Consider the following 25,833-nt stretch of genomic DNA (forward strand, 5'->3'; position numbering starts at 1 on the left):
AAAAAATGAATCAAATATAGCAAAACATAAACAAATATTTATTTTACTATTCATCATACTATTTTCCCTACTTTTACATGTATTTGAAAGTTTTGTAATAAAGACATTAAAAAAATAAAAACCTAGGAATGCTAATGCCAAATAGGAAAATAAAAGTCTTCTTGGTTTTACTGACCCAGAGGAACAAAAAGTATAATATAATTAAATGAGAACTATATTGAAACTTACTCTATAATTGATGTTCTTTTCCTCTGTTTTTCAAATAGGCTTTTTTATGGAACCGACTGTCTTTACAGATGTGGAAGACCATATGTACCTTGCCAAAGAGGAATCCTTTGGGCCTATTATGGTCATTTCTAAATTCCAAAATGGGTATGTTCTTAAGGCACAATTTAACAAGTTTTGACTAAATAGGTTTTTCCCTTCTGCCATTGAGCTGTATACAGAGCATAAAATCAATGAACATGGCATTCTCTACCATAAGAATATCTGACTTAAATTATTAGAAGAGAGGGCTAACAAATGTCGATTGAAATGTATTTTTGCTTTCTAGCTTAAATAAATGCTAAAGTGGGATTTTTAGGTGACTAAATTTTAGTTTTTGTACAGTTGACATTTGGAATGTCTCTGGAACAAGGTAAATTACTGGAAATAGCAGAATTAGTTTTCACATTTACGTGCCTAGGGAAGGCAGGATCTGTGAAATTTGATTTTCTCTAAGAAAGAGTGCTTGCTGCCTTCCTAGGGGATTATGTTCCCCAAAGCCTAAACACTTGACTTTTTATAGAAATATCCGCAATCACCATGTAATCAACTGTAAATAATATCCTGGTTTGTTATAGCACAGGAAACTTTCCGGAGTATTCATTATATCAAAAAAAAAGGCCATGTGGTAACTGAGGTCATATAAAAATATTTAATAGAATAGACTCATGATATACTACACAAAATTCTTCTGAATTCTAGCTTTAGTTTTCCTGCAACCAAGGATAAGGTGGGGAATAAACAGAATATGGAGTTCAGAAGAACTTCTTGGTCTTCAATAGACATATGGTAAGAGACTTTGAGGGACACTAAACTATAGGGAGTGAACTTTGACAAACTGATTCAGGGATGCCCTGTTACCCCCATTTCCTTATTATAAATTCCCCCATAGGAGAGTTGGGCTTTATGTTAAACTTGTAGATATTAGGAGCCATATTTGGAGATATAAACCTAGATAAGTCATTCCTGTCCTCAAGGAGCTTACCGTCTAACGGGAGAGACAGACAAGGATATGGGCAATTAATCACAGGAAGACAAAGACAGGATTGTATAATGGGTAGTATCTGTACCCTGACCCCACATCTGACTACCTCTGTGGGCTTAGGCCAGTTACCTAATTGCTCTGTCCTTTCGTTTATTTATCTGTAAAATTGAGTTTAATAGCATCTACTTTTTTTTGGCTTATTCTAAGGATTAAATAAGTGTTTGTGATTGGTGCATTGCCATGGCTATGCTTGTTGTTATTCTAGAAGTAGGCAAGAGATACTATGAAACTATGTCATCTCAATAGTCTTCATGAGCAATGGCATAAGGCCTTAGTCCAATCTATACATATTTAGGTCCCTACCATGTGCGATGCATGAGGAAGTGTAAGAATTTTAGCAAAGCCTCATTTCACTCAAACTTAGGTTTCAAATCTCTCATGGGAGTTTAACATTGTGTGTAGTCAAGGTTACCTTTGAAAATACCTTTGGAGGGCACCGCATTAAAGCCTGTGCTGCCTCTTAAAAAATTCTGCACAATTAATTTTCCTTCCAGTTTTGGGAAAGATTCTTTCTTTGCTGGAGCACCAAATGAAATACTTGGCTTGCATCTACTGACCATACTGTAGAAAATCCACTCATTTCTAAGCATTAGGGTGACGCTCAGGAAAGTGAGATATTCACACTATGACAGGCACCTAGGAACGGGACACATATGGAGTCACACAGCAGGGAAATCACCAGACTCAATTAAGGGATTATTTTACTCTCCTTTTATTGAATTAGCATGTTAATGGAATTTCCTCTCACTTGCTGGTGCATGTTATCTCTGCTCTCACGGAGCTTCCAGTCTAGTTAGGAGGGGAACCATAAGTCCATGAAGAGTTCATCCAAATCCCGAGTTGCAGGAACACATGCTTCCTGATTATAGCTGACTTTTATTGACAATTACTGTGTGCCAAACACTATGAGCTCATTTAATCCTCACAACAATAAGACAGGTGCTATTCTTATTATTTCCATTTTCACAAGAATAAACGAAAGCATGGGAAGATGCAGTCACTTGTCCAAGGTCAACCAGGCTGTCTGGCTGCAGAGCCTTCCCACTGAGCCACTACTGTACATGCCTCAACCATGGCGCTGGCAGGAGCTGAGGAGGCTTCAGGGTGAGGCACCAAATGAGCCTTGAACTGTGTGTATAAAATCTGAGAATATATCTAGAAGTGTGACTCAAGGGAGAGGAGAGGGAATAAGGAAATCATAAAGGACAAGAATGAAGAAGATTGAAAAGATGACTTCAGATCAGATTGTAAATGGTATGTTGTATGTTATATATGAAAAACAAGACGTGGAGTTGTAATATTTCATTGGGGGTTTCTTTTGGTGTAAGTCTGAACAATTTCATTTATAAAAATGTAAGCAGGTTGGCAGTAACGTTTTCCTGTTTCTAACACAGAGGGGGAAAATATTAGAACATAAAATGGGAATGTTGTGCTTCACATTTAATGAAGTTTTATATCTTCCTAAAAACATCTCGTAGGGACATCGATGGAGTGTTGCGGCGAGCAAATAACACAGAGTACGGTTTGGCCTCGGGGGTCTTTACAAGAGACATAAATAAAGCTATGTACGTGAGTGAAAAACTTGAAGCGGGAACCGTGTTCATTAACACATACAACAAGACGGATGTGGCAGCCCCGTTCGGGGGAGTGAAACAGTCTGGCTTTGGAAAGGACTTAGGTACGCTTCACTTTTCTACCGCGTGCTCCCGTTGTTCCGCATTGCAGGAAATTCCGCTCTGTGTTTCAGGCAACACAAGTACTACACTGAAGGGTATTCATTTCCTACAAAGCACTAACGACATTTTTTTAAATGTTAAACTTTTTTTTTGAACATACAGGAAAATACACAAATTGTGTGGAAAAGTGTTTCTATTTAAAAAAAGAAGATTAATGTTGAAAGGAAAGAGAACCTCTGACAATATCTTTTAGCTAAAATAGGTTTGGTTTTCTTACCTGATAGTCAGCATGAACTTGGTTTAGCATTCATGGGACTAAGCGGGACCAAGAGGAGAAATGGGTACAGGGCAAGAACCACCTAGCTCTGACAATATGTCCTGTCTCTGAGCTGCTTGGCAATCTTTCAGAGTCCACACTGCAACCAGCAGGGTTTTCTGGGGATCTGGGAACTCAGATTTCGAGTTTGTAGAAAGCTCCAAATGTAATGCATTGTGGGTAGTGAGACCATCACATTTCAAGTAGTAGCTTACTTTGAACACAAACCCGGACCCTATTCTAACTACTTTACCTCTATGAGCACAAGCAATCTCACAGTAACACTGCGAGACAGGTACCATTTGTTATCCTTATTTAATGAATGAGGGAAAAGGGGGCTCAGAGAGGTTGGGTAACTTGCTCAAAGTCACACAGCCAGCTACTGGCAAAGAGAATTCAAAGCCAAGCAGTCTGGCTGTGGAGCCCGTGTTCTTCACTCCCCACAGTCAAGTGTAGCATGTCGTTTCAAAAACTGAATTATTTGTGATTTACTGAAATTATAATCCACTAAGATAAGTTTGGATAATTGGGGGTGTTTTTACATTTTCTCTTCCGTGATGACTTTGGGTAGTATATTTGCAGCAATAAAATTAGCTCTCATTTCAAATTCCACTGAGTTGAAGATAAAGTCTTTTTTTTTTTTTTTTTTCATGTCTTTAATCTGGCTCTCATTCCCGCATCCAAAACACAGTGGGAGATTTTCTTAGGGAAATAGCTGTTATAAAGAGAAGCACCTGTGTTCCACTAGTCTCTTGATAGAGTATAATGGACCAGCTTCCGGTTTCTGTTCTATTACAACACAGTAGAATTTGCCTAATAGTTTCTTCCTCTCCCAATTTTAAAATCCCTTAGCCCAGTGATTCCGAGTTGCACATTGGATTAGAATCACCTGGGAGCTTTACAAAATAAAAATACAAAGATGCTGACTTAATTGCTCTGGAGTGTGACCTGGATCAGGGATTTTAATAGCTCCCAAAGGTGATTCTAATTTAAGGTTACAACCCTTGATTTAGCTCAACTGTCAGAATCATATACTCATTAGCGTTGCCTGTGGCATTCATGCCCTTTAACTGCTTCAGAAATTGATGTTTGTACTAGCTCAGAATAGAAACAGAAAACAGATCTTTGGGTTTTTTTGGCTTGCATATGGCTTTCTCTGTTTCTAAGATACTGTGTAAATCAGGAACACTGTATTTTCCTTATCTTTAAAATATACTTAGTGCTGAAGACTGTAGGCAATTGTAACACAGTGGTAAGTATTTGTGTATCTGAACATATGTACACATAGAAAAGGTCCAGTAAAAATGTGCTTATAGAAGATCAAAATGTATAGGGCGTGAACGGAGCTTGCAGGACTGGGAGCTGCTCTGGGTGCGTTGGTGAGTGAGTGGTGAACGAGTGTGAAGGACCAGGGCATCCCTGTATCTGATGTACACTTTGCAAACACTGTGCACTTAGGCCGCCCTGAATTTATAAAACAACAAAGATTAAAGCAAGTACAGAAAAAATTTAATGAGATCAAGAGATACAGTATATGCTAAGTGAAATAAGTCAGTCAGAGAAGGACAAATACGACATGATTTCACTTCTATGTGGACTCTAAAGAACAATCTACAAGAACAAACAAAACAGAAACAGACTCACTGATGCAGAGAACAGGCTGATGGCTGCCAGGAGGAAGAGGGGTTGGGGGCCTGGATGGAAAAGGTGAAGGGACTGAGAAGGACAGACCGGTAGTTACGGAACAGTCACAGGGATGGAACGCACAGCACAGGCAATGCAGTCAATGATACTGTAATAACCGTGTGTGGTGCCAGGTGGGCACTGGAACTACCAGGGGGAGCACTTTGTAAAGTGTCTGATTGTCTGGCCACGATGCTGTGCACCTGACACTAATACAAAATAATACTGAATATAAACTGTAAGTGAAAATAAATTTTTTAACTTAAAAAAAAACTTCAATAAAAAGAGAGACACGCAGCAAACACGAGATGCGTCATCGCGGTGGCCCACCCTGGACATAATCGAATCAGAAGCTGCAGTTTGGCAGGACCGTCCGGGGAGCCACGTGAACTTTCAAGTTTGAGAAGACGCCCTGCTCTCAGCCGCGGTCTATTTGCTTAGCGACCTAGACCCCCACACCCGTGTCCGAAAGCCTGGTGACACCACACCCCCCATGAACCCCGCCCGTCAGCAGTCTTTCTCTTCCCTAGGTGAGGAAGCGCTGCGTGAATACCTCCAAACCAAGACGGTGACGCTGGAGTATTAGCGCAACGCTGGGACCGGGAGACCCTCGGCAGGCGGCGCGACTCCTCAGCTCGCGACACGTGTAAGAAGCCGGGGTGCACTGAGGAAGGGTGTCTCAGCCACGAGCCAAAAACTACACGTGAGGACCATGAACACAGGCCACAAGTCAGCATTTACACATGTGCCTGAGCTGTACACCTTCTCTACCTTAAAATAACCTCTGCTTCTCGGTTTTTACACATATTTCTAAAGTGCCAAGCTGCTTTGTCCCCACCAAAACTAATCTAGTCATGATGTTCATGTTGAAAAAGTCAATATTATGCAGTTATAATCACACAGTACATTAAAGAAACTCTGTGTCATATGTACAGGTTTTAGCCTCTGAACCATACATTTGGGTTATTTAAAAAGATTTTCTAGAATGTTGCCTTCAAGGAACGGTATATGCTGTAAGGAAGTGAAAGAAGTACCTTTTTTCATATTTGGAAGTAAGATATATCTTTGTGCCTTTGATGTTCTGTTTTTCAACCCACAAATTGTTCTTGAGTACCTACTAGGTGCAAGGTACTATGTTATGTCCTGGGGAGTATATAAAATTTAATGACATGATCTCTGACCCCAAGTAGTTTAAATTCTAGTCAGAGCAATTAACTTCTATTATTCCTCCTTTTAAAGTAAAATTTCTGCCATCTCATTGGCCTTGAAGAAGCCTGGAAATAGTTGTTACTTTGAAAACTCAGCAGCTTACAATCAGGGGTCTCTAGGAGATCAATAAGCAATAAGCAGCAACAACAAAATCAGAGGCAGAAAGCCTTCAGAAGGAAGAATACCAGGTGATCCTGGTGTGGTCAAGTGGAGTGAATTTTGTCTGAATGCATTTTTTATTATATCAGAGCTCATTTACCACCAGACCTTGGCACAGCTGAAATTCTCAGTTGGAATGAATGTTCTCTGGGTTCATATTTGAATAAAATGACAAAGGCCTTATTATAAAGGGACCGCTTTTAAATGTGGTGTTTGAACTGATTTCATGTGATTTAAAATATCACTTTACCAAATATTTTTTAAATTTACTTATTGATCTTTTCTATTACAGTTGTCCCACTTTTTCCCCCATTGCTCACCCCCCGACCCCGCCCACCCCTTCTCCCACAGTCCATCCCCACCCCGTTACCCCGTTGTCCTGTCCATGGGTCATTTATACTAGTTCCTTGACTAGACCCTTCCAAATATTTTAATGATATATGAAATGACAAATGAAAACATGCCCGTTCTTCTAAACTAATTTTACCTTCTCATGTTAATCTCAGTAGGAACATTTTTAATCTTCGGGCTATGAACTTCTTTGAGAATCTGATGAAAATGGAACCCCTCTGTTCCACTTCTATTCATCAATTTCATTGCACACACATAATTCTGCAAATAGTTTCATGGGATTCACAGGCCTCCTGAAGCCCATGCTTGGGTCTTAGATTAAAAACTTATTTTTCTACAGTGAGTTCTTAAGCTTTTACTGGATGGAGTTTTTAAGTCTGACAGTTGATGAGAATCAAAGGCTTCATGGAATTCATAAAATTACCAGTGAATTTGTGTTGGAACCTAATGATCCATGGCCTAAGGTGATTTAATTAACACACTGAGTAATTAAATCATCACTGTTTCTTCAGATCATTGCTTGTTCTGCTAAAGGGTAAAGCTGAGATCTGCTTTTCACTTAAAGTGGAAACTTCAATTTTTATATTCCTTCTAATTCCATTTCCCTTCACCTTTGCTAAAGCAGCGCCCTTTTGCTCAAATACCCTTGCTGACCTTCCTACCCCCAACTTGGTCAAAGTGTCTCTTCTCTATGCTCCCACTTGTCTGGAACATAGTACTTATCACTTGGTGCTAAAATTATTTGCCTTCCTAACCAGATATGAGCAACCCCTCCTCACTCCAGGATTGACATTCTGTCAATAATAACAACAGCTGTCATTCATTGATGGCCCCCTGTGTGCTAGACCAATGTTTTTTTAATATTATCTTATTTAACCTTCTCAACCTGAAAAAGTGAATAAATTGAGGTGCTCTTCTTATTGCCTCCACCACTACCAAGCCATCATTAGCTCTTACTTATTGCTGAAGTCTCCTAACTAGTCTTCCTGACTCCTCTGCATGGTTCTGCTCAAACCATAAGTCAGATGGTGTCACACTTCTGCTTTAATCCTTCCAATGGCCTCCATTCTGCTTAGAATGAAGTCCAGCGTACTTACCATGACCTCCGAGGTCCTATCGATCTTGCTCTTGGCTACCTCTGACCTCATCTCCTATCCACTTCCCTGTCATTCTGTCTAGCAGCCCTGGTTGCCTCGATGTTCCTCAAACATACCAGGCACATTCCTACCTCAGGGTTTTTGCACTTACTGCTCCCGCTTCCCAGTGGTCTGCTGGTAAATATTTAACCAATGGCTCTCTGCAGGGGGAAAAATTTGTATTTGCTGATTTCTGTGTACAAACGCTCTCATCAGGCTGATTTCAACCTATCGATTTGACCTCACTGAACACCAAGTTGGGAAGAGGTGTTACAATCAGAACAAGTGCAAGCTGGCACCAGCACACTACTGCCTCTTCCTGAAACTCTTTTCCAACACTCCTCCTCCTGGCTGGCTGCCTTACTGTCCTCAAATAGCATGTTAGTAGAGATACATTCTCTGACTACTCTTTCTAGGACCTAAGTACCCACATTCATACCTCATCTGCCTGTCCTTCTTTATTCTCCTCATCCTGCCTTACTTTCATAGCACTTATCACAGCCTGGCATATATTTATTGATCATCTATCTCTTTCCATTAGAATGTAAGCTTCATGAACAGGTGCGTCTTTTGTTCAGTGCTTCACCTCCAGTGCCTAATATGTAGGCAGAGCTCAATAAATATTTGCTTTCACATGAGAGGTTAAGTAACCTGCCCAAATGACATAGTTATTAAGCAGCAAATGAGGCATTCAAGCAATAAAGCTGGTGGTCTGAACCAAGCTGACATAGCTTTTACCGCCAATGCCTACATCAGGGCCTGGGCAGTGAATAATAGGCATACTCCCTAAATGTATGTCAAACTAAGAAACTAAGCAGAGCAGACATTATCTGCAAAAGCTTTCGTGAAGGTGAGTAGAGACAGGATAAGGAACCAAATTTGGTTCCCTCTTACCACCCCTCCAAGAAAATAACCACCATTGAGGGGAACCTGGACTGGAAGTTTATCAGACGTGAGACATGATGGATAGGGTGGATAATTATTATTACTACTTCGCAAATAATACCCAAGTGGATTTTTAAATTATTAAATAATATCTAATAATGTAAAAGTACATAAAAGAGGAAGATAAAACTCAACCATAAATTCTCCACACAGAAATAACTATACATATTACTTGAAAATGTTCCAGACTTTTTCTATGCATATACTTTTTTATATAACCAGTATAAGATGTGTACATGACTTTGTTATCTGCTTTTTCAATTAACAATCTATAAGCAACTTTCTATGTCAATAAACCGTCCTCGGCACATGTTCAGTGGCTTTAATTCAACTTGCTTTCTCTTGTTGGATATTTAGGTTTGCTATTTTGCCATTTTAAACATCACAATAAATCTTATATAGGAATTTATGAACAGAGCCATACATATGTATGTAACTGGATAAATTCCTACAAGTGGAATTCCTGAGTCAATGAATGTAGGAATCTGTAATCTTACAGATTTTCCCCCAAGTTTTTGCCACCATTGTGCATTAGTCCATGTGTAGTGTGTGTGTGTGTTATTCTTACAGCATCATAATACCTCTCATTTACTGAACACTTTGTAGCACATGATACACATTAATTTTTTATCTAAACCCCACAAAGGACCCCTGGCTGCTGTGGCTCAGTGGGTTGAGCACCAGCCTGTGAACCAAAAGGTCGCCTGTTCGATTCTTGGTCAGGGCACATGCCTGGGTTGTGGGCCAGTCCAGGTTGAGGGGCGTGCAAGAAACGGTTGATCAATGTTTCTCTTGCACATCCATGTTTCTCTCTCTCTTTCTCCCTTTTCCTTTCTCTAAAATACATAAAATCTTAAAAAAAAAAAAAAAAAAAGACAAAGACCCCCACAAGTGATACTGTTACTCCCATTGACAGATGAAGAGAATGAAATAAGTGGGTGGCTGGGCTAGGATCCCATCCAGACAGCTTCAGAGCCTGTGCTAATGGCATAGTGACTAGCAGGCCCACGATGTCTAGGTGTGGGACTGACCTAAAACTTGGCCCCAGCACTTATGTATTAGGAATCTGCTTAGTATCTCCATGCCAATTTTCTCATCTGTGGAATGGGTATAAGCGAAATCTCTCATAAGGTGGTGGTCTTTTTTTTTTTTTTTTACCAATAAGGAAATTTGTTGTAATGAAACAAGAAATTTAGCAACAGTCTAATCTGCAGTTATGCAATGCAATGACTCGGTGATGTTCTGCTTCTCTCTGTAGCCTTGTGTGCCGACTGTACCTTCAAGAGTTGGCTCCATTTAGGGCCACTAGATGGAAGTCCTAGGAATCACATGCAGTACTAAGACATCCAGTCCTTTCTCCAGAGCAAAGGAACCATCTCTTCATGTGCCTCCTTTTTAGGAATGAGAAATACTTTCCCTTCCCAAAGTCTATGAACAAGACTTCGCTCGCATGTTAATGGGAACGTTCATGTCCCATACCCATTCCCAAACCAATCATTGCCAAGGGTTTTCTTTCAATGGATAGTTGGGAGTCAACCACAGATTTCAACATTAAACTTTTGGGAAAATCTACCAATCATATTTACCCTTTTTTTTTAAAGACTGTAAACCACTGATGTTTAAAATGAATTACTGACATAAAGAGAAAATAAGTTTAATGACCATTTATTGTACATTCCAACCAAGTAAAAGGCACTACACATACCAGGCACTGAGGGAAATACAAACGAAAGCAACACAACTTTTCTGTCTTTCCCACTACAGTAGTGGATACAGGCACAAGAACAACTACGAACAACTCTGCAAGGCATTTTTGTGTGTGTATGTACATATTTAATGCATAATTAAAGTATTATGAGAACAGATGGCAGATTCATTCAGACCATTGCCCCTTACTTTCTGATTTGTAACTACCACAGAGCTATAGATGATATAATAACCCACAGGTTTGAAGAGGACATGTCATCAGCCTTAGCAGGAACAGAACCGTTCTCCAAACGGCCGCCATCCTCTCTCGCCTTAAGCATCAGGCAGAGAAAGCACAGGTTCAGACCAGCCAAAGCATCACAGTGATTTACTTTCCAATAGACTGTAAGGCAAATTGCTCATAAACAAAACAGCTTTTAAATTAAGGTATAACATACATAAAGTGCACAGATGTTAAATGTACAACTCAATACATTTTTATATATGTACGAATGGTGGTAACTCAACTGTAAAACACTTAGAATAGGGCTGACACACAGAAAGGGCTCAGTCAGTAGATTCATCTGCCAATTTGGTAGGTAAAAAATACAATGATTCACATTTCTTTCATAAATGGGGCTGAACAATATTTTTTAAAAGATTTTATTTTATTTTTTTTAAAGAGAGGAAGGGGAGAAGAAAGGGAGAGAAACATCTATATGCATGAGAAACATCAGCTGGTTGCCTCTTGCAGGCCCCCAACCAAGAACCTGGCTTGCAACCAGGCATGTGCTCTGACTGGGAATTGAACCGGTGACCTTTCAATTGAGGCTGGCATTCAATCCACTGCGCCACACCAGCCAGGGCTGAACAATTTTTTGTTACTTGTTCACATCCTATGGTATTTTCACTATTAAGACATTAAATTGGTATTTTTAACTAATTTTAAGAGCTTTGTATATACTAATGGTATTACTCTGTCTTATATTGCAAATATTTTTCCCAGTTGGTCCCTTGCCCTTTAAATTTCTTTGCCACCTACTAGTTTCTACTATTTATGGGGATGAATTTTCTGCTCCTTCCTTCATGATTTCAGGCTTTAATGTTCTGGTTTTTTAAAAAAGCTTATTAAATATTCACCATTTTATTATGGAACCCTTACAATTTTACTTCTTTATATTTAAATCTTTAATCCATATATAATTTATCTTGGTACATGGTATGAGACTAGAATCCAACCTTCTTTAAAAATAGCCAGTCCTGATATTGTATATTAAATAACTATTCCATATTAACTTGCTTAAAATGACATCCTTATCATATATTAAATGTTTGTTTTTCTTTTCTCCTGTGTCATAAAAATGTCCAGAGGACATGAATTTCGTTGACTTCCTCAACTGTGTAGGAAGCCTTATTCTATTATATAACCATGGCAGGAGAAAAATACTTAAAATTCTATATATAGTATGTATTCTAGACTAGCTAGCCTCTTTCAGTGATCACTCAGTCTATTTCTACTTGGATACGTATTTCCTGTAAAGTTACAGCTTCAAATCCCCCTGCCTGGAGCAGCCTACCATGACTTACAATGTCCTCCTACACCTGTTAATTGATTTATTCAGTGCCTACTATGTACCATGCACCGTTCAAAGAAGTGAGCCAGACCAATGCAACTCTTCCCGCCATGTAGCATAACAAATTATCTAGTAGAAGACAATCTTTAAATATTTACAACAACAATTCATCCCATCTGTGTCTGGAACTACGAAGTAAAGCACAATACCCTTTCCAGCTGAGAAGTCTTGTTTCCAGATCTGTTCGTTTCTTCCTACATCTAGTGAGGTAGAGCCTGGGAGAGCTGGTTCCAAGTTCCAGTGGAAAACACCAGAAAGAACTTTGAGAATTATGTTTAGAGGATTTACAAGGCTATGGTGACGAACAGGGAACAGTTTAAAGAGAGCCCTAGGACATTAGGGGACAAAAGGCCATGAGCAACCTACTTGGAGAGAGTCCTTTAAATTCTCAGGTTCAAAAATAGGCAGTAAATTTGGATCCACCTGGGAGGGGGGAGTGGAAGTTCCCGCCCCGGAGAACAGCAAGGCAACAGCCACAGTTGATCACGGAAGATTCCCACAAGAGTAACATTTCAGACACAGCACCTCAACCTAGTTCAACAGGTCAGGGAGCTCATATTTCTCATACTGCCCAACAGGTATTATCTTTATCAGAAAGTGAAGAATCTCAGGACTCATCGGACAGTCTAGGCCCCTCACAGAAAGCACATGGCGCCCATCTTATAGGTGCCATTGCCCCCAGCGGTGCCTTACAGCTGGCCAGTCCAGACACAGATGGAGTGCAGGGACTTCAGACACCAACCATGACAAATTCAGGCAGTACTCAACAAGGCACAACAATCCTCCAGTACGCATAGACCTTTGATGGACAGCAAATACTTGTGCCCAGCAACCAGGCGGTCGTACAAACTGCATCAGGAGACGTGCAGACTTATCAGATCCGTACCACACCTTCAGCTACTTGGTTGCCGCAAACTGTGGTGATGACATCTCCTGTGACTCTTACATCCCAGACGACGAAGACAGATGACCCCCAGTTGAAAAGAGAAATAAGGTTGATGGAAAACAGAGAAGCTGCTCAAGAATGTCGCAAAGAAGGAAGAATATGTGAAATGCCTGGAGAATCGAGTTGCAGTCCTGGAAAATCAAAATAAAACTCTAACAGAAGAGTTAAAAACCTTGAAAGATCTTTATTTCCATAAAAGTTTTGATTCTTAAGAAAGAAAATACTTTGTGGACTTGCCTAAAAACTAGATGGATTTTTTTTTTAGTCGAGTTTTATAAATTAAAAGGTCAAACATGAAGCTTTTATTTAGGCTTTTGCAACTGAAAGATTAAATGTCTTATGCAAGAGGTCTGGTGACAAAGGATAAAGTGGAAAGTGGTCTCAGGGAAGATGCCAGCACAACTGGAAGCGCTTAAAAAACTCAGCATACTCAAGGAACAGGAAATGAACTTTCACCAATACCCTTTTGTGTTTTGTGCCCTATTTTCCTCTGGTGTCCCTATTTTCTACCTTTGATGGGTTTCAAGCTGTGGGCAACTGTGTAGAATAGTTCTAGTAGCTGAGAAAAAAAATTCTGCTTTATGAAAGAAAGGAGGAAGAAAAACAAACATAAATTTTTCCAACCAGTAAATTCTATATCCATTGAATGCCTACAGAGTTACCAACAGTGATTAAACCCACAGAGAGCCAGTTTTCCAGCTCTACTGGAAAAGAATACACTTTTTCAAATGAAAGGACATATGCCTGAGGGCAGCTAAATCTAAATAATTCTTTTTATTATAAAAGATCGATCTTAAAAATTTCTCCCTCACTAAACCCACTTTGATGCTAACAAACAAATCTGAAGTTATAGTAACAAAAAACCCACCTAGGTTGTTGTAGCTGAGATCATAATTTAAAACAAAAATGAATAGGTGATCTGTATTTTTACTTTAAAGATTTTATTTATTTTTTGAGAGGAAGGGAGGGAAAGAGAGGGAGAGAAACATCAATGTGTGGTTGCCTCTCACACGCCCCCAACTGGGGACCTGGCCTGAAACCCAGGCTGACTGGGAATTGAACCAGCGACCCTTTGGTTCACAGGCTGGCACTCAATCTACTGAGCCACAGCAGCCAGGGCTGTATTTTCACTTTAAAAGAAGTGTGAGTCCTGGCTGGTGTGGTTCAGTTGGTTTGAGCATCATCCCATAAACCAAAAGGTCACAGGTTCTATTCCTGGTCAGGGTGTATACAAAGGTTGCAGGTTTGATCCCCAGTCAGGGCACATATAGGAGGCAACTAACTGATGTATCTCACATCAATATTTCTCCCCCTCTCCCTCCCTCCCTCTCTGCCTTAAAAAGCAATTTTAAAAAATGTCCTTGGGTTTATATTAAAAAATAAATAAATAAGCTTGATATGTCTGAGGTCTATGCTGAAGAAAAAAGATGCAACAAATTCACTCATCACCAAAAAGTAAGTTAAGCTTTCTAAACGAAATCTCATTAGCATGAGATCAAAGACAGACTGCTCTTAGAAGATCCCCACGTGTACCTATTCCAACTCTTCAGAAGTTAGTTTCTGTTTTTCCGAGAAACAGAACACGTCCAATAGGTGATGCTGGAAATCAAGACTTCTGATTTGAGGTATGTTTACATGCCTCTCGGTCCAGGTGTTTAATGATCCGAGCAGCGAGCTGGACTCGCTGGTGCCGACAGTCTCTGACTGCTCAGGCCTCAGGATCTTAAAGACATCCTGTGACTTAAAAAGAATCTTGCTGAGTACTCCATCTTCCCTGATGCTGATACGGAAATCAGACAAAACTAAGCACAAATGGTGTTTAACCTTGATTGCTTTCTGTTAGTGTTTAAGGAACAGTGCATCCGTTCCATAGTCTTAAAAGAATAAATGATTGGATTTCTGTTTTTCTGTATAGATGCTATATAGACTTGTTTATCAGGAAGCGTTCTCTTCAGTTAATCCTTTAAGCTTCTTCTGTTGTAAGTTTCAAGCACATTGTAATCATTCCTAGAATGTGCCTGGGAGCTCATTCTTGACCCTCCCTGTTGATTAGCATATCTGCAAAACCCAATAAAAGGAAGGTGCTTGCACTGCTCAGTGCTGACCTGCCCGAGCGAGCAGCAGCCCTCCGTCCATCCCGTTCTGTCTGCTGGAATTACTTGCGTGCCCTCGACCACAAAGTACAACAACAAATAGAACACAAAAGCACCGCACACCTGAAATGCAAAATAACCAGTGAGCCGCATTCTTTTTCACAGAATTAGAAGGCATCGGTCACCTCCTTCTGAGGTCATTCATTTCTCTATTTCTTTCTTTTACTGGCAGGACTGTCCAAAACTTCTATCTTGCCTTTTCCATCTTCTGAGTGAGGAAGCTTAATATTGTCTACGGTGACTTCAGAGGAGGCGCTGCTGTCTTCATCCTCAGATTCCGAACTGTCCTCTGCACTGTCCTGTGAATTCTCTTTTGAACTGTCCTCTTCTTCGGAATCAGACTGATTCATCTCAAACAAAGCCACATCCTGCAAAAAACACCATGTGGGAAATTTAGCTCCATACTGAAGCACAAAGGACATGCTTTTAATACAATATTTCACTTTTATTCTCTTAGTTGCCAGAGTCTAGCACAATAACTTACATTTACTCTGAGTCTTAAAAGACCCCCATAACCAACTGATGTCCCGAATACACTCACTCAGCAACTGCCAACACGAGCCAGGCACCACAGTAGGTATTAAGAGACTCAGCAACAATCACAACAAAATCCTTGCCTTGGTGGAACTTACATTTTCAAGCAGGGGTTGGTGGCCTACCAGCCAAGCCCAGCCTGCTACTGGTCATAAGCTAAGAATGGTTTTTAGATTTTAAGTGGTAGGGAAAAAAAAAAAAAAATCAAAAGAACGATATTTCATGAAACATGAACGTTAGATGAAATTCAAATTTCAGTGTCCACAAGTAAAGTTAATAAAATTGTCTATTCATTAAGTATCACCAACAGCTGCTTTCACGCTACAATGGCTGAGATGAGTAGTCGGGACGAGACAGTATGGCCCACAAAGCCTCCAGTCTCCACTCCCTGGCCCCTTACAGAAATGTCTCTTTATCAGTTGGGAAAGAAAGACAATACTAAACAATTACATCTACTACATGGCGCAGGGTAGAGAAAATGAAAAAAAAAAAAAATAAAGCAGGATAAGGTAATAATAAGGCCATTGGGGAAGGTCTCTTAAGCAGGTGATAACTGGTAAGAGACAAAGTGGGTCAAGTTGCAGAAACTGGGGAAGAGCATTCCACAAAGAGGGAAAAGGCCCAGAGCAAGGGGACGAAACTGGCGTGCAGACAATGAGAGGACTGGGCAAGGTCAGCTAGTGCTGGAGGCAGGCTCACACAGGCCCCGGGAAGACTTGGACTTTATTAGAAATGGGATAGGAAGCACCCTGGCTTCCAACTTGCAGATCACACACAGTGTGAAGAACAGACTCAAGAAAAGAAAGGGCAAAAGCAAGGAGACCTGTCAGGAAATCATTGCAACAGTCCAAAGGGGAGACCATAATTATTAGGACTGGGTGGCAGGAGTGGAGTTAATGCGAAGAGGTTCGATCTGGGCGATATTCCGGAGGTAAAGCTGACCAGATTTGCCAATGAATTAGGTATTAATAACAATGGTGTCAGCTCTGTCCAGACACACTATTATAAAGAGAATTTCAGTGCAGAAATTAGACATGAGCCTAAATGGAGACCCTTTTCACACATGGCTTATGTAATATATTCTGGTAGATAATGTATTCTGTTAAATATAACATTAATTTTTTAACCCTGGCTGGTTTGGCTCAGTGGATTGAGCGTCGGCCTGCGAGCTAAGTGTCGCTGGTTCAATCTTCCAGTCAGGGCACATCAGAGAAGGAAAACTCTGATTCCAAAAAACCTCCGCTGCCTTGCGGCATACCTCTTCAGGGGAAAGGCTAAGGGAGTAAACCCCGACAGAAAATCCGGAGCCGGAGTCCCTAAGGCGGTTTGACGTTGTAGTCAACACCGGCAACTCCTGCGGCGCACCTGAAGCCAAGCTGTATCGACTCCGTCTTTCCCTTGGATCCTTCAGCTGCGAAGAGAGGGGGGGTCTGCTGCATGGGCAACAGCAGACCCTCCATATCACCCTGCCCAGGCTCTGTAGCTTCAGCTCCACTGGAGAGGACACTCCAGCGTCATCACAAGATGTTGATTCAACATGGGAGGAGACAGATACCGTGTCACTCCCGAGTCGGACTGCACAGCCATTCTCGGCGGTGCAGATAGACTCTTAAGAAGCTACACCATCGTCTCTCGAGACGGACGGCAGCCGACGATAACATTAATTTTTGCATTCTCAGTAAATCAGACTTTATTACCTCTTTGGGCCTTGGACGGGAAAAAAAAACAAAAAACCTCAGGACATTTACTGAATTAATGCTTCAAGATGACAAATGTAATATTTGACTTGGAGAAGCCCTCCTATGACTCTGCATTATTTAATCCCTAAACTTCACCCCAGGAAGCTTACAGACCTATACGATCCTTAATCATAAAATGACCAACTACCTAAGCAGTACTGGAAACATATGCTGCCTTTCCGGGAAGAAAAATAACCATGGAATTAAAACGGAGAAGTTCGCTCTCTTTTCAGGTGATGAGGCACACTGGTAATTTCACTACATGAAATGAAAACAAAGTATAGTTACCATTTGTATAACGTTTCCAAGAGTCTCATCAATATTCTCAATATTGAAATGACCAGGTGGTGCAGCTGCCATTTCTTTTCTTAGCTTGTCATTCGCCTGAGCCATCTGTGGGAGAAAGGTCTGTACTTGATCCAATACTAAGGAGAGAAAATATAGTTTATCAATACCTGTTAGTATCTGGCCAAAGTTCAAATTTTATTTTTATTTTTTATTTTATATATTCTAATTTTATTTGTTGATTGGAGAGAGAGAAAAACATCAATTTGTTGTTCCACTTATTTATGCATTCACTGGTTGCTTCTTACAAGTACCCTGACCCTGTCTGGAGATTGAACCGGCAACCTTCTGGCACACGGGACGATGCTCCAACAAACAGAGCCCGGGCCTGTCATGTTCTGGGTAACATTTATCATTTAAGTAATTGTGTTCAATTTAACGGAATGTGGTGGTGTTTTTTCATACATGTGTATTAAATTTGGGTTCAGTAACCTCTAAAAAAAGTTTCCACACTTTGGGGCAGTAACCTCTAAAATAATTTCCCAGACATAGTAACGCTCGTTAATTTTGATTTCCAAAAATTCATCCCACGAGTTTTTCTAGGAAACATTACTGTCTTAAAGTGGGATACTATGTAAGGAACCCTACCCTTGTGCACAAGACTTCACAACGTAAATCCCAAGTAAGACTTTCTCTGCTAGAGTATGAAGGCAGAGAAAGTTCAATGAAATAACTGCTTAAAGAAGCAGAACTTAACATCAGAGAGGATTCTTAGAGAGGGAAAGAAAGGGGGAAGGGTACTTACGGGGACTCCTCTCTATCCGAACTGTTTGAAGAGTGGAATTCTTTCTGGAATCAGGCTTGGAGTTGATGAGCAATCTGTCCCATATATCTGAAAACACATACGCACAACACTGAATTTACTATGGCCTTAAGAAACAGGACTTCCAGTGACCACGCTCAAGTCTTGACCAGGCCATATTTCCCAAGACATTTTAAAAAGGGGAGCACCCTAAGTTCCATTACATTTTAGTTCTTTATGTGCATCTAGCTCCCCTTACTTAAGCCTGTCTCACACATCTCTGTCACCAATGATGGTTAATAAGTGCTCACTAAACTGTACTTTTCTGGATTAGAAACCCATCCGTGGCAAAAGTGGGTCTGCAATGACAGGATGCAGGATGCAGTACAGAGTTCAATAACGGTGAAGTGAAGCCAAAAATGGTTACTAGCTATGTTATACTGGGAAAATTACCTAACCTCCTTGAGTATTCGTTTCTTCATTTGTAAAACATGCCTGCCTGGTTAGTTCCCCTTCACTTAAAATCCCTCACCTAACCCTGGCTGGTGTGGCTCAGTCGACTGAGCACCAACATGCGAACCAAAGGGTCCCTGGTTCGATTCCCAGTCAGGGCACATACCTGGGTTGCAGGCCAGGTCCCCAGTTGGGGGTGTGCGAGAGGCAACCACACATTGATGTTTCTCTCCCTCTCTTTCTCCCTCCCTTCCCCTCTCTCTAAAAATAAGTAAAATCTTTTTAAAAAACAAAATTAAATAAATAGAACAGAATAAAATAAAATAAGATAAAATAAAATGCCCAATATAGCCCTGGCTGGTGTGGCTCAGTGGACTGAGTGCTGGCATGCAAACTGAAAGGTTGCCAGTTCAAATCCCAGTCAGGGCACAGGCCTGGGTTGCAGGCCAGGTCCTTGGTTGAGGGCATCGATGTTCCTCTTCTTCTCTTTCTCCCTCCCCTTCTCTCTAAAAATAAATAAATAATTTCTTTTAAAAGAAGGTTAAAAAAAAAACTTAAAAAAAATAAAATTGCCAACCTAAACAAAACACTCTTTGGAGAAATGTTGTCCCCCTACTCCATCTGTTCAGGCTCATCCTTCACTACTCAAATCAATCCAACTCAAGGCTTTGCACCCCGTTTCTAATACCTGCAAAATCTCCTCACTGTGATAGAAAGATCCTGTTCACCCACAAAGCAGAGCTCCACAAACACTGGTTGCTTACGACTCTAGGCCTAGTGATTGGATTAGTGTAAAGAGCTTGGATTCTGGAGGCAGACTGACTGGATTCGAATCTCAGTTTTGTTCCTTTCCAGACACATGATTGCTGGCAAATTACTTACCTGTATGTTACACCATGGCTGTTTCCTCGTCTATAACATGGAGAAAACAGAACCTCCTGCACAGGATTGTTGTGAGGATTAAAGTCTCCCACAAAAATTCTGTATGTAGTACTGCTTCCATTTTCCAAATGTGAAAACAGAGGCGTTGAAAACGTAAGAAACTCCCCTCAAGTCCCGCACTCGTAGGGGTGGGATTCGAACCCAAGATTCGAACCCATGATTTTTAATTCTCTGTGATGGTGTCTTCAATCCCGTGTGGACTTCCTGGCCTCAAGTCTCCCTCTACAAGAGGGAGGTACTACCGGATGGCAGGGTAATCCCTAACCGGTTTCTGGTAGGGGGCCAACCTGCCAACCGCTTGGACCCAGATGCCAACCCCAAGGGGAGGGGTCCGGCTGCTGTGCTTGGCAGAGCGGTCACGCAATACCATGAGGACTATGAAAACCACCCCCCAGCCCCGAGGCTCGGCGTGCGCCCTGCACCCACTCTCCCCGCGGCGGCTGGCATGCCGGAGCCCCGCAGCCACCCCTGGGGCTTCCCCCAGCGATGCTGGGCCTGGGCAGAAGACCTGCGGTCTGGCCCGTTCCTCCGGCAGCGTGCCCCATGCCGCACGTGCGCGCCCCACGCCGCTGCCACTCGCCAGTCACCTCCGCGGCCGCCGCACCCCACCGTCAGCAGCTCCTTGGACACCGAGACCCCGGAACCATCCTTGGGGGACGAAGAAGAGCTCGGGCTGCGCTGGGTTTCGCCGGGGACCTCCATTCTGCTAACTAGGCTTCAGAGCCAGCCACCCAGGCCCGGAAGCAGGAAAGAGGCTCGGGGCAGGGCCATGGCCGCGATTGGAGGAAACCAGGCGGTGGGCGGGGAGATGGGCGGAGCTAGAGGCCCTGGGGTGAGGGCGACACCCGGCTAAACCTCGCGGCCTTTCCGAGCGTGGGAAAGGGAAGGTTGCAACTCTTGAGGCCCTGTCATTGGAAAGCTCGTTGCTTTTTTTTTTTTTTTTTTTTTTTTTAAGTGAACAAATTGCGATGTGAAGAGCACACCACGAGGCTGCTCTCCTCCTCGTTTTTAAAGTTATTTGTAATTGTGGTAAAAAAATAAAACAAATATTACCATTTTAACCATTAAGTGTACGTACAGTCCGTGTGTTAGCTATCAATAAATACAGTGGTATGTAACAGATCTCTAGAGTGTTTTCATGTTGAAAAACTGAGTGGGGTGGGGGGTATAAGGGAGACAAGTGGTAATGGAATAATACAATAAAAATAAATTCTGAAAATAAAGGAAAGAAAAAGGGAGGAAGGAAAGGGAGGGAGGGAGGGAGATGGGGGGTAGAGAGAGAGACTCTATATATCTGTTGAGTGATGCCTGCATTACCCCTTGCATTCAGCCCTCGGAGCCACCGTTAAATTTCTATTTCTATGAGTTTAACTACTTCAGATTCTTCCTATACGTAGAATTATCTTTTCGTGGCTGGCATATTTCACTTAGTATAATGTCCTCCAAATTTATCCATCTTGTAGCATGTGACAGGATTCCTTTCATTTGGAAGCTGAATAAATTCCATTCTATGCGTACCCTATCTTCTTTATCCATTCCTCCCTTGAATGGACATCGGTTTGCTTCCTTCTCTGGGCTTTAAAAATAATGCTGCAAAAACATGAGTGTCCCGCTTTCAGTTCTTTCAGATTTATACCCATTGAGTGATTACTTGAATATATGGTAATTCTATTTTTGATTTGTCAAGACCCTCTATACTGTTTCCATCGCAGCTGCACTGTTTCCATCGCAGTTGCACTATCATACATTCCCACCAGCAGTACATATGGGTTTCGGTTTCTCCACATCTTCACCAACACTCGTTATTTTCTGTTTTTTGTTTTTTGTTTGTTTTTTTATAGTGGTCATCCTAGTGGGTGTAAGGTGATATCATTGTAATGTGGATTTGCATTTCTCCAATGATTAGCGATGTTGAGCATCTTATCATGTGTTTATTGGTCATTTGTATATTTACTTTGGAGAGATGTATATTCAAATTTATTGCCCATTTTTTAACCAAGCTGTTTTGTTGGTATTGACTTGCAGGAGTTAGTAATTTATACATTCTGTATATTAACCCCTTATCAGAAATATGAGAGGAACCCATCCCCCCAATTTATTTATTAAAAATTATATTTATTTTACATGTTTAAACTTCAGTCACCTTCAAAGTATTCTCCATTTGATACAATACACCTATCAAGATGTTTTTTCCACTCCTCAAAACAGTTTTTGAACTCGTCAATTTTGATGCCTTTTAATGCTACTACCGTTTTTTGTTTTGTCTTGTTTTTTCACCTTTTCCACATTGGCAAAACATTTCCCTTTGAGGACTTTTTTTAATGAGGGGAAATAAAAAAAAAAAGAGTCACTTGGGGCAAGATCAGGTGAATAAGGAGGGTGGGGTACAGGAGTCATGCCATTTTTGGTCAAAAACTGCTGAACACAATGCGATGTGGGCAGGTACGCTTGTAAATTACCCATCGTGAAATGAGCAAACATGTGAAAACAGTCTTCAAAACAACACTCACCATAGAATGCAGCCTCTCACAACAACACCAGCTAGCACACTGATAGAGATGGGTTCCTAGAACACTCGCCTAGCAAGGGAAGCCTGTACTACAAGGGGTCCACCCTCTAGAAGATAATTCTGTTTTTTTGTTGGGTCCCCTCTTGTATGATTAGCAAACATTGTTTCCCATTCCAAGGTTGCCTTTTTTACTCTGTTGATTGTTTGCGTTCCTCTTTGTTCTTTAAAAAGTATTTATCAGCCTGTATGCCCAATTCTGCAGACTCGTGAATAAACGCCTCGTTTTGCTGCTGAAAAAAAAATTTTTTATCTATCACCCATAGTATGCCCAGATTCCTCTGGTGTGGGATTGAAAGCAAAAGCAGAAATCTTGGTCCAACAGTTTTCTACTTGTTTGCAACAGAATGGGTGGTCCAAAGTCAGCTGGACCTGGATTAAATCCAATCCCAGGTCATTCGCTTAGTAGCTGTGACTTTGGGCAAATCACTCTCTGAGCCTCATTTTCCTCCTTTGTAAAATCAGAATAATCATACTTCACAGGGTTGTCTTGAGGGTTGAAAAGCTGTCCTGAGGAAATGATTAAAATGTATATGAGGAAAATGGTAACTGCCTATTATCATGATAACAATTTGATATTATTCATAGTATTACCAAGTTATAAAACTTAGAGTACAAAGAATTATGGGAGAAATGACCATAGGCACTGAGGAGAAAAACACTGATTAAAACGTTTTAACTGCTACTTTCACTCTTTCTAGTTCAAAGCTACTATATCTGGAGATCCTCCAGGAAAGATACAGTACTTTTTATTCTTTGTATTGTCAGTTGCTCACTTGGAGTTGGGCACATAGTTATTGATTAATTCATCTTTAATGAACAAAGAGTTGAACGAACAAAGAGAAGTTGAGCAAATGAATAACTGTTAATTGTTTCAATAATCAATTGATTGCCTCAGTAAACCTGGATTCTAGCCCCTAGACAAGTCCTCAATGTTTTTGTGTGTGAATTGTTGGCTGACTGAGATTGGAAGCATCCCACAAGTACAAAACTGTACAAAACTATAACAATAACTTGGAAATTAAAACATTTATACCTGGCCAAAATAGAGTAAAAAATGCAGTGGCAGAATTTACTCTTCCTCTTAGCAAATGATGTTGTTAACCAGAAAAGCAGCTCTACGAAATATGAGAATAAATGTAAAACATAGTTTTTCTCACTTTTAACATCTTTAAAAGGTAATTGACTATTTACATTGTATTATGGGGCTTATAACAAATGTACAAGTAAAATACATGATAAGGATAGCACAGAGGATGGAGGTGGTAAATGAAAATGTCTGTTGTAAGGATCTTATATTTTACATGAAGTGTTTTTAGTGGGGTTTGAAAGTGCGTGGTGATCATTTGAAGATTTATACTGTAAATACTAGAGCGACTCCTAAAAAAAATTTAAAAGATGAATAACTGCTCACCAATGGTGGAGATAAAATGGAGCCATAAAATATATTCAGTTAATCCAAAAGAAAACAGAATAAAGGTAAAGAAGAACAAGGAACAGAGGATTATTAGAAAACAACAAGATGGTAGACTTAAGCTATACCCACATCAGTAATTAGATTAGATGTAAGTGGATCTAAGATTTAAAAGGCAAAAGGCAAAGATTACTAGACTGCCTAAAACAAGCCTCACTGTGGTGCTTATTCCAGGAGGACAAGAGTGGATATTAGTATATTCATTAATATACTAATATAGTCATAAATATAATTAATCAATTTAACAGAATTAAAAAGAAAGATCATATAATCATGCCCACAGATATCAAAAAGATATTTGACAAAATTCAACACTCAATAAGATAAAAATTGATACCTACAATACATAATAAAATGTGTATATACCTCTGCCTGAAAACAGCATTTAACTTAATGTGGAAATTCTATAGGCTTTCCTGCTAAAGTATCAAGAGGAAAGACAAGATTATTCACAGTCTTCACTATAACGGAAACATTGACTTTGCAGTATTGGCCAAGAAAATTAGATAAGAGGAAACAATTAGAAATATAAGAATTGGAAAGCATGAAGTAAAACTATCTCTATGTACTAATATAATGATGGTATATCTAGGGAGGAGGCAACAGGAAAATTGCTACGAACAACAAGAAAATTTGGTAAATTAGCAGGAAATAAAATAAATGTGCAGAAGGCAATAGCTTCCATACATACAAACAGCACCCAGTTTAAAAATATAATGGAAGGGAAAACCTATTTACAAGGGGTATAATGTAAAGTAAAATACACAGGCAGAAGTTTAACAAGAATGTGTAAAATACATATGAAGGAAACCATAACACATTCTTTTTTTGTCCTCACTTGAGGACATGCTTATTGATTTAGAGAGAGAGGAAGGGAGGGAGAGAAACATCAATGTAAGAGAGAAAAGTCAATCAGTTGCCTCTCCTATATACCCCTATCAGATGGAACCCGAAACCTAGGCATGTGCTCTGACCAGGAACCAAACCCACGATCTTTCAGTTTATGGACGATGCTCCAACTGAGTCACGTGGGCCGGTGCCCATAATACATTATTGAAAGATAAAAAGGCCTTGGATAGAAAGACACAATATGAAAATATGTCACCCTTTCCGGTGTGGTCCAGTTGGTTAGAGCATCGTTCCTAATTGAAAGGTCGCAGGTTCTATTCCTGGTCAGGGCACATACCTAGGTTGCAGATTTGATCCTGGTCCTGGCTCATACAGGAGGCAACCAATCAATGTGTCCTCTCTCTTTCTTTTCAATGTTTTTCCCTTCCTCTCTTTCTAAAAGCAATGAACAAAATGTCCTTGGTGAGGATTAAAAAAATAATAAAATTTTTTAAAAAGAAAGAAAAATATGTCAGTCTCCCAAAGTACTCTACGTGAGTTTCACATCCTAATAAAAATATTGCCAGGTATTTTTTTCCCTTTGAGTTACGATTGATTATACAGTTTATATAAAAAGACAAACAATAGAAGCAAGGATAAACAAAAACCTAGCAAGACCTTTTTTAAAATTGTAGAGAGAGTTTAGTCAGGTAAGAACATGCACTCCGGGAAATATAGTCGTTGATATGAGCTGAGGATATGTTCCACGATGGAGAGGATAGGGCAGGATTTCTAAAGGCAAAAGCTGCGAGTAACTGATGACCAAAGAGGTGGGGTGCTAGGAGAAAAAAAGACCATAAATATACATCATTTGTTTTCTGACTGGTGAGGGCAACTGGACTTTCAATGGTTGGCTGGCTCAGAGATCAAGCAAGTGTTATGAGGAGAAACAATGGGTAATACAGTGTTCCCTCACTTATCGCGGGTATTACATTCCAGAACACCCC

At 40.4% G+C, this 25,833-nt stretch overlaps 2 protein-coding genes and 1 pseudogene across 2 annotated transcripts in view; 2 read left to right on the forward strand and 1 right to left on the reverse strand.

The window, feature by feature from the left end:
* Positions 1-5,616, forward strand: part of ALDH1L2 (aldehyde dehydrogenase 1 family member L2) — a 47,774-nt gene extending 42,158 nt beyond the window's left edge. The window contains exons 21-23 of the mRNA XM_090275345.1: positions 267-372; positions 2,788-2,987; positions 5,515-5,616. Coding sequence (XP_090131471.1) covers positions 267-372; positions 2,788-2,987; positions 5,515-5,570 — 362 coding nt within the window. The 3' untranslated portion in view covers positions 5,571-5,616. The remainder of the gene's footprint in view (positions 1-266; positions 373-2,787; positions 2,988-5,514) is intronic.
* Positions 5,617-10,982: 5,366 nt separating this feature from the next.
* Positions 10,983-13,298, forward strand: LOC150011140 (cyclic AMP-dependent transcription factor ATF-1 pseudogene; annotated as a pseudogene).
* Positions 12,893-20,704, reverse strand: NOPCHAP1 (NOP protein chaperone 1). The gene is made up of 4 exons (XM_090272579.1): positions 20,546-20,704; positions 18,567-18,653; positions 17,765-17,901; positions 12,893-15,571 (listed from the first exon to the last, which is right to left on the reverse strand). Exons 1-4 carry the CDS (start codon positions 20,658-20,660, stop codon positions 15,353-15,355), a joined length of 558 nt encoding a protein of 185 aa, XP_090128705.1. The 5' UTR covers positions 20,661-20,704; the 3' UTR covers positions 12,893-15,352.
* Positions 20,705-25,833: the final 5,129 nt, after the last annotated feature.

This window comes from Furipterus horrens, unplaced genomic scaffold, assembly GCF_987537825.1.
Source record: "Furipterus horrens unplaced genomic scaffold, mFurHor1.1.pri manual_scaffold_4, whole genome shotgun sequence".
NCBI classification, from domain to species: domain Eukaryota; kingdom Metazoa; phylum Chordata; class Mammalia; order Chiroptera; family Furipteridae; genus Furipterus; species Furipterus horrens.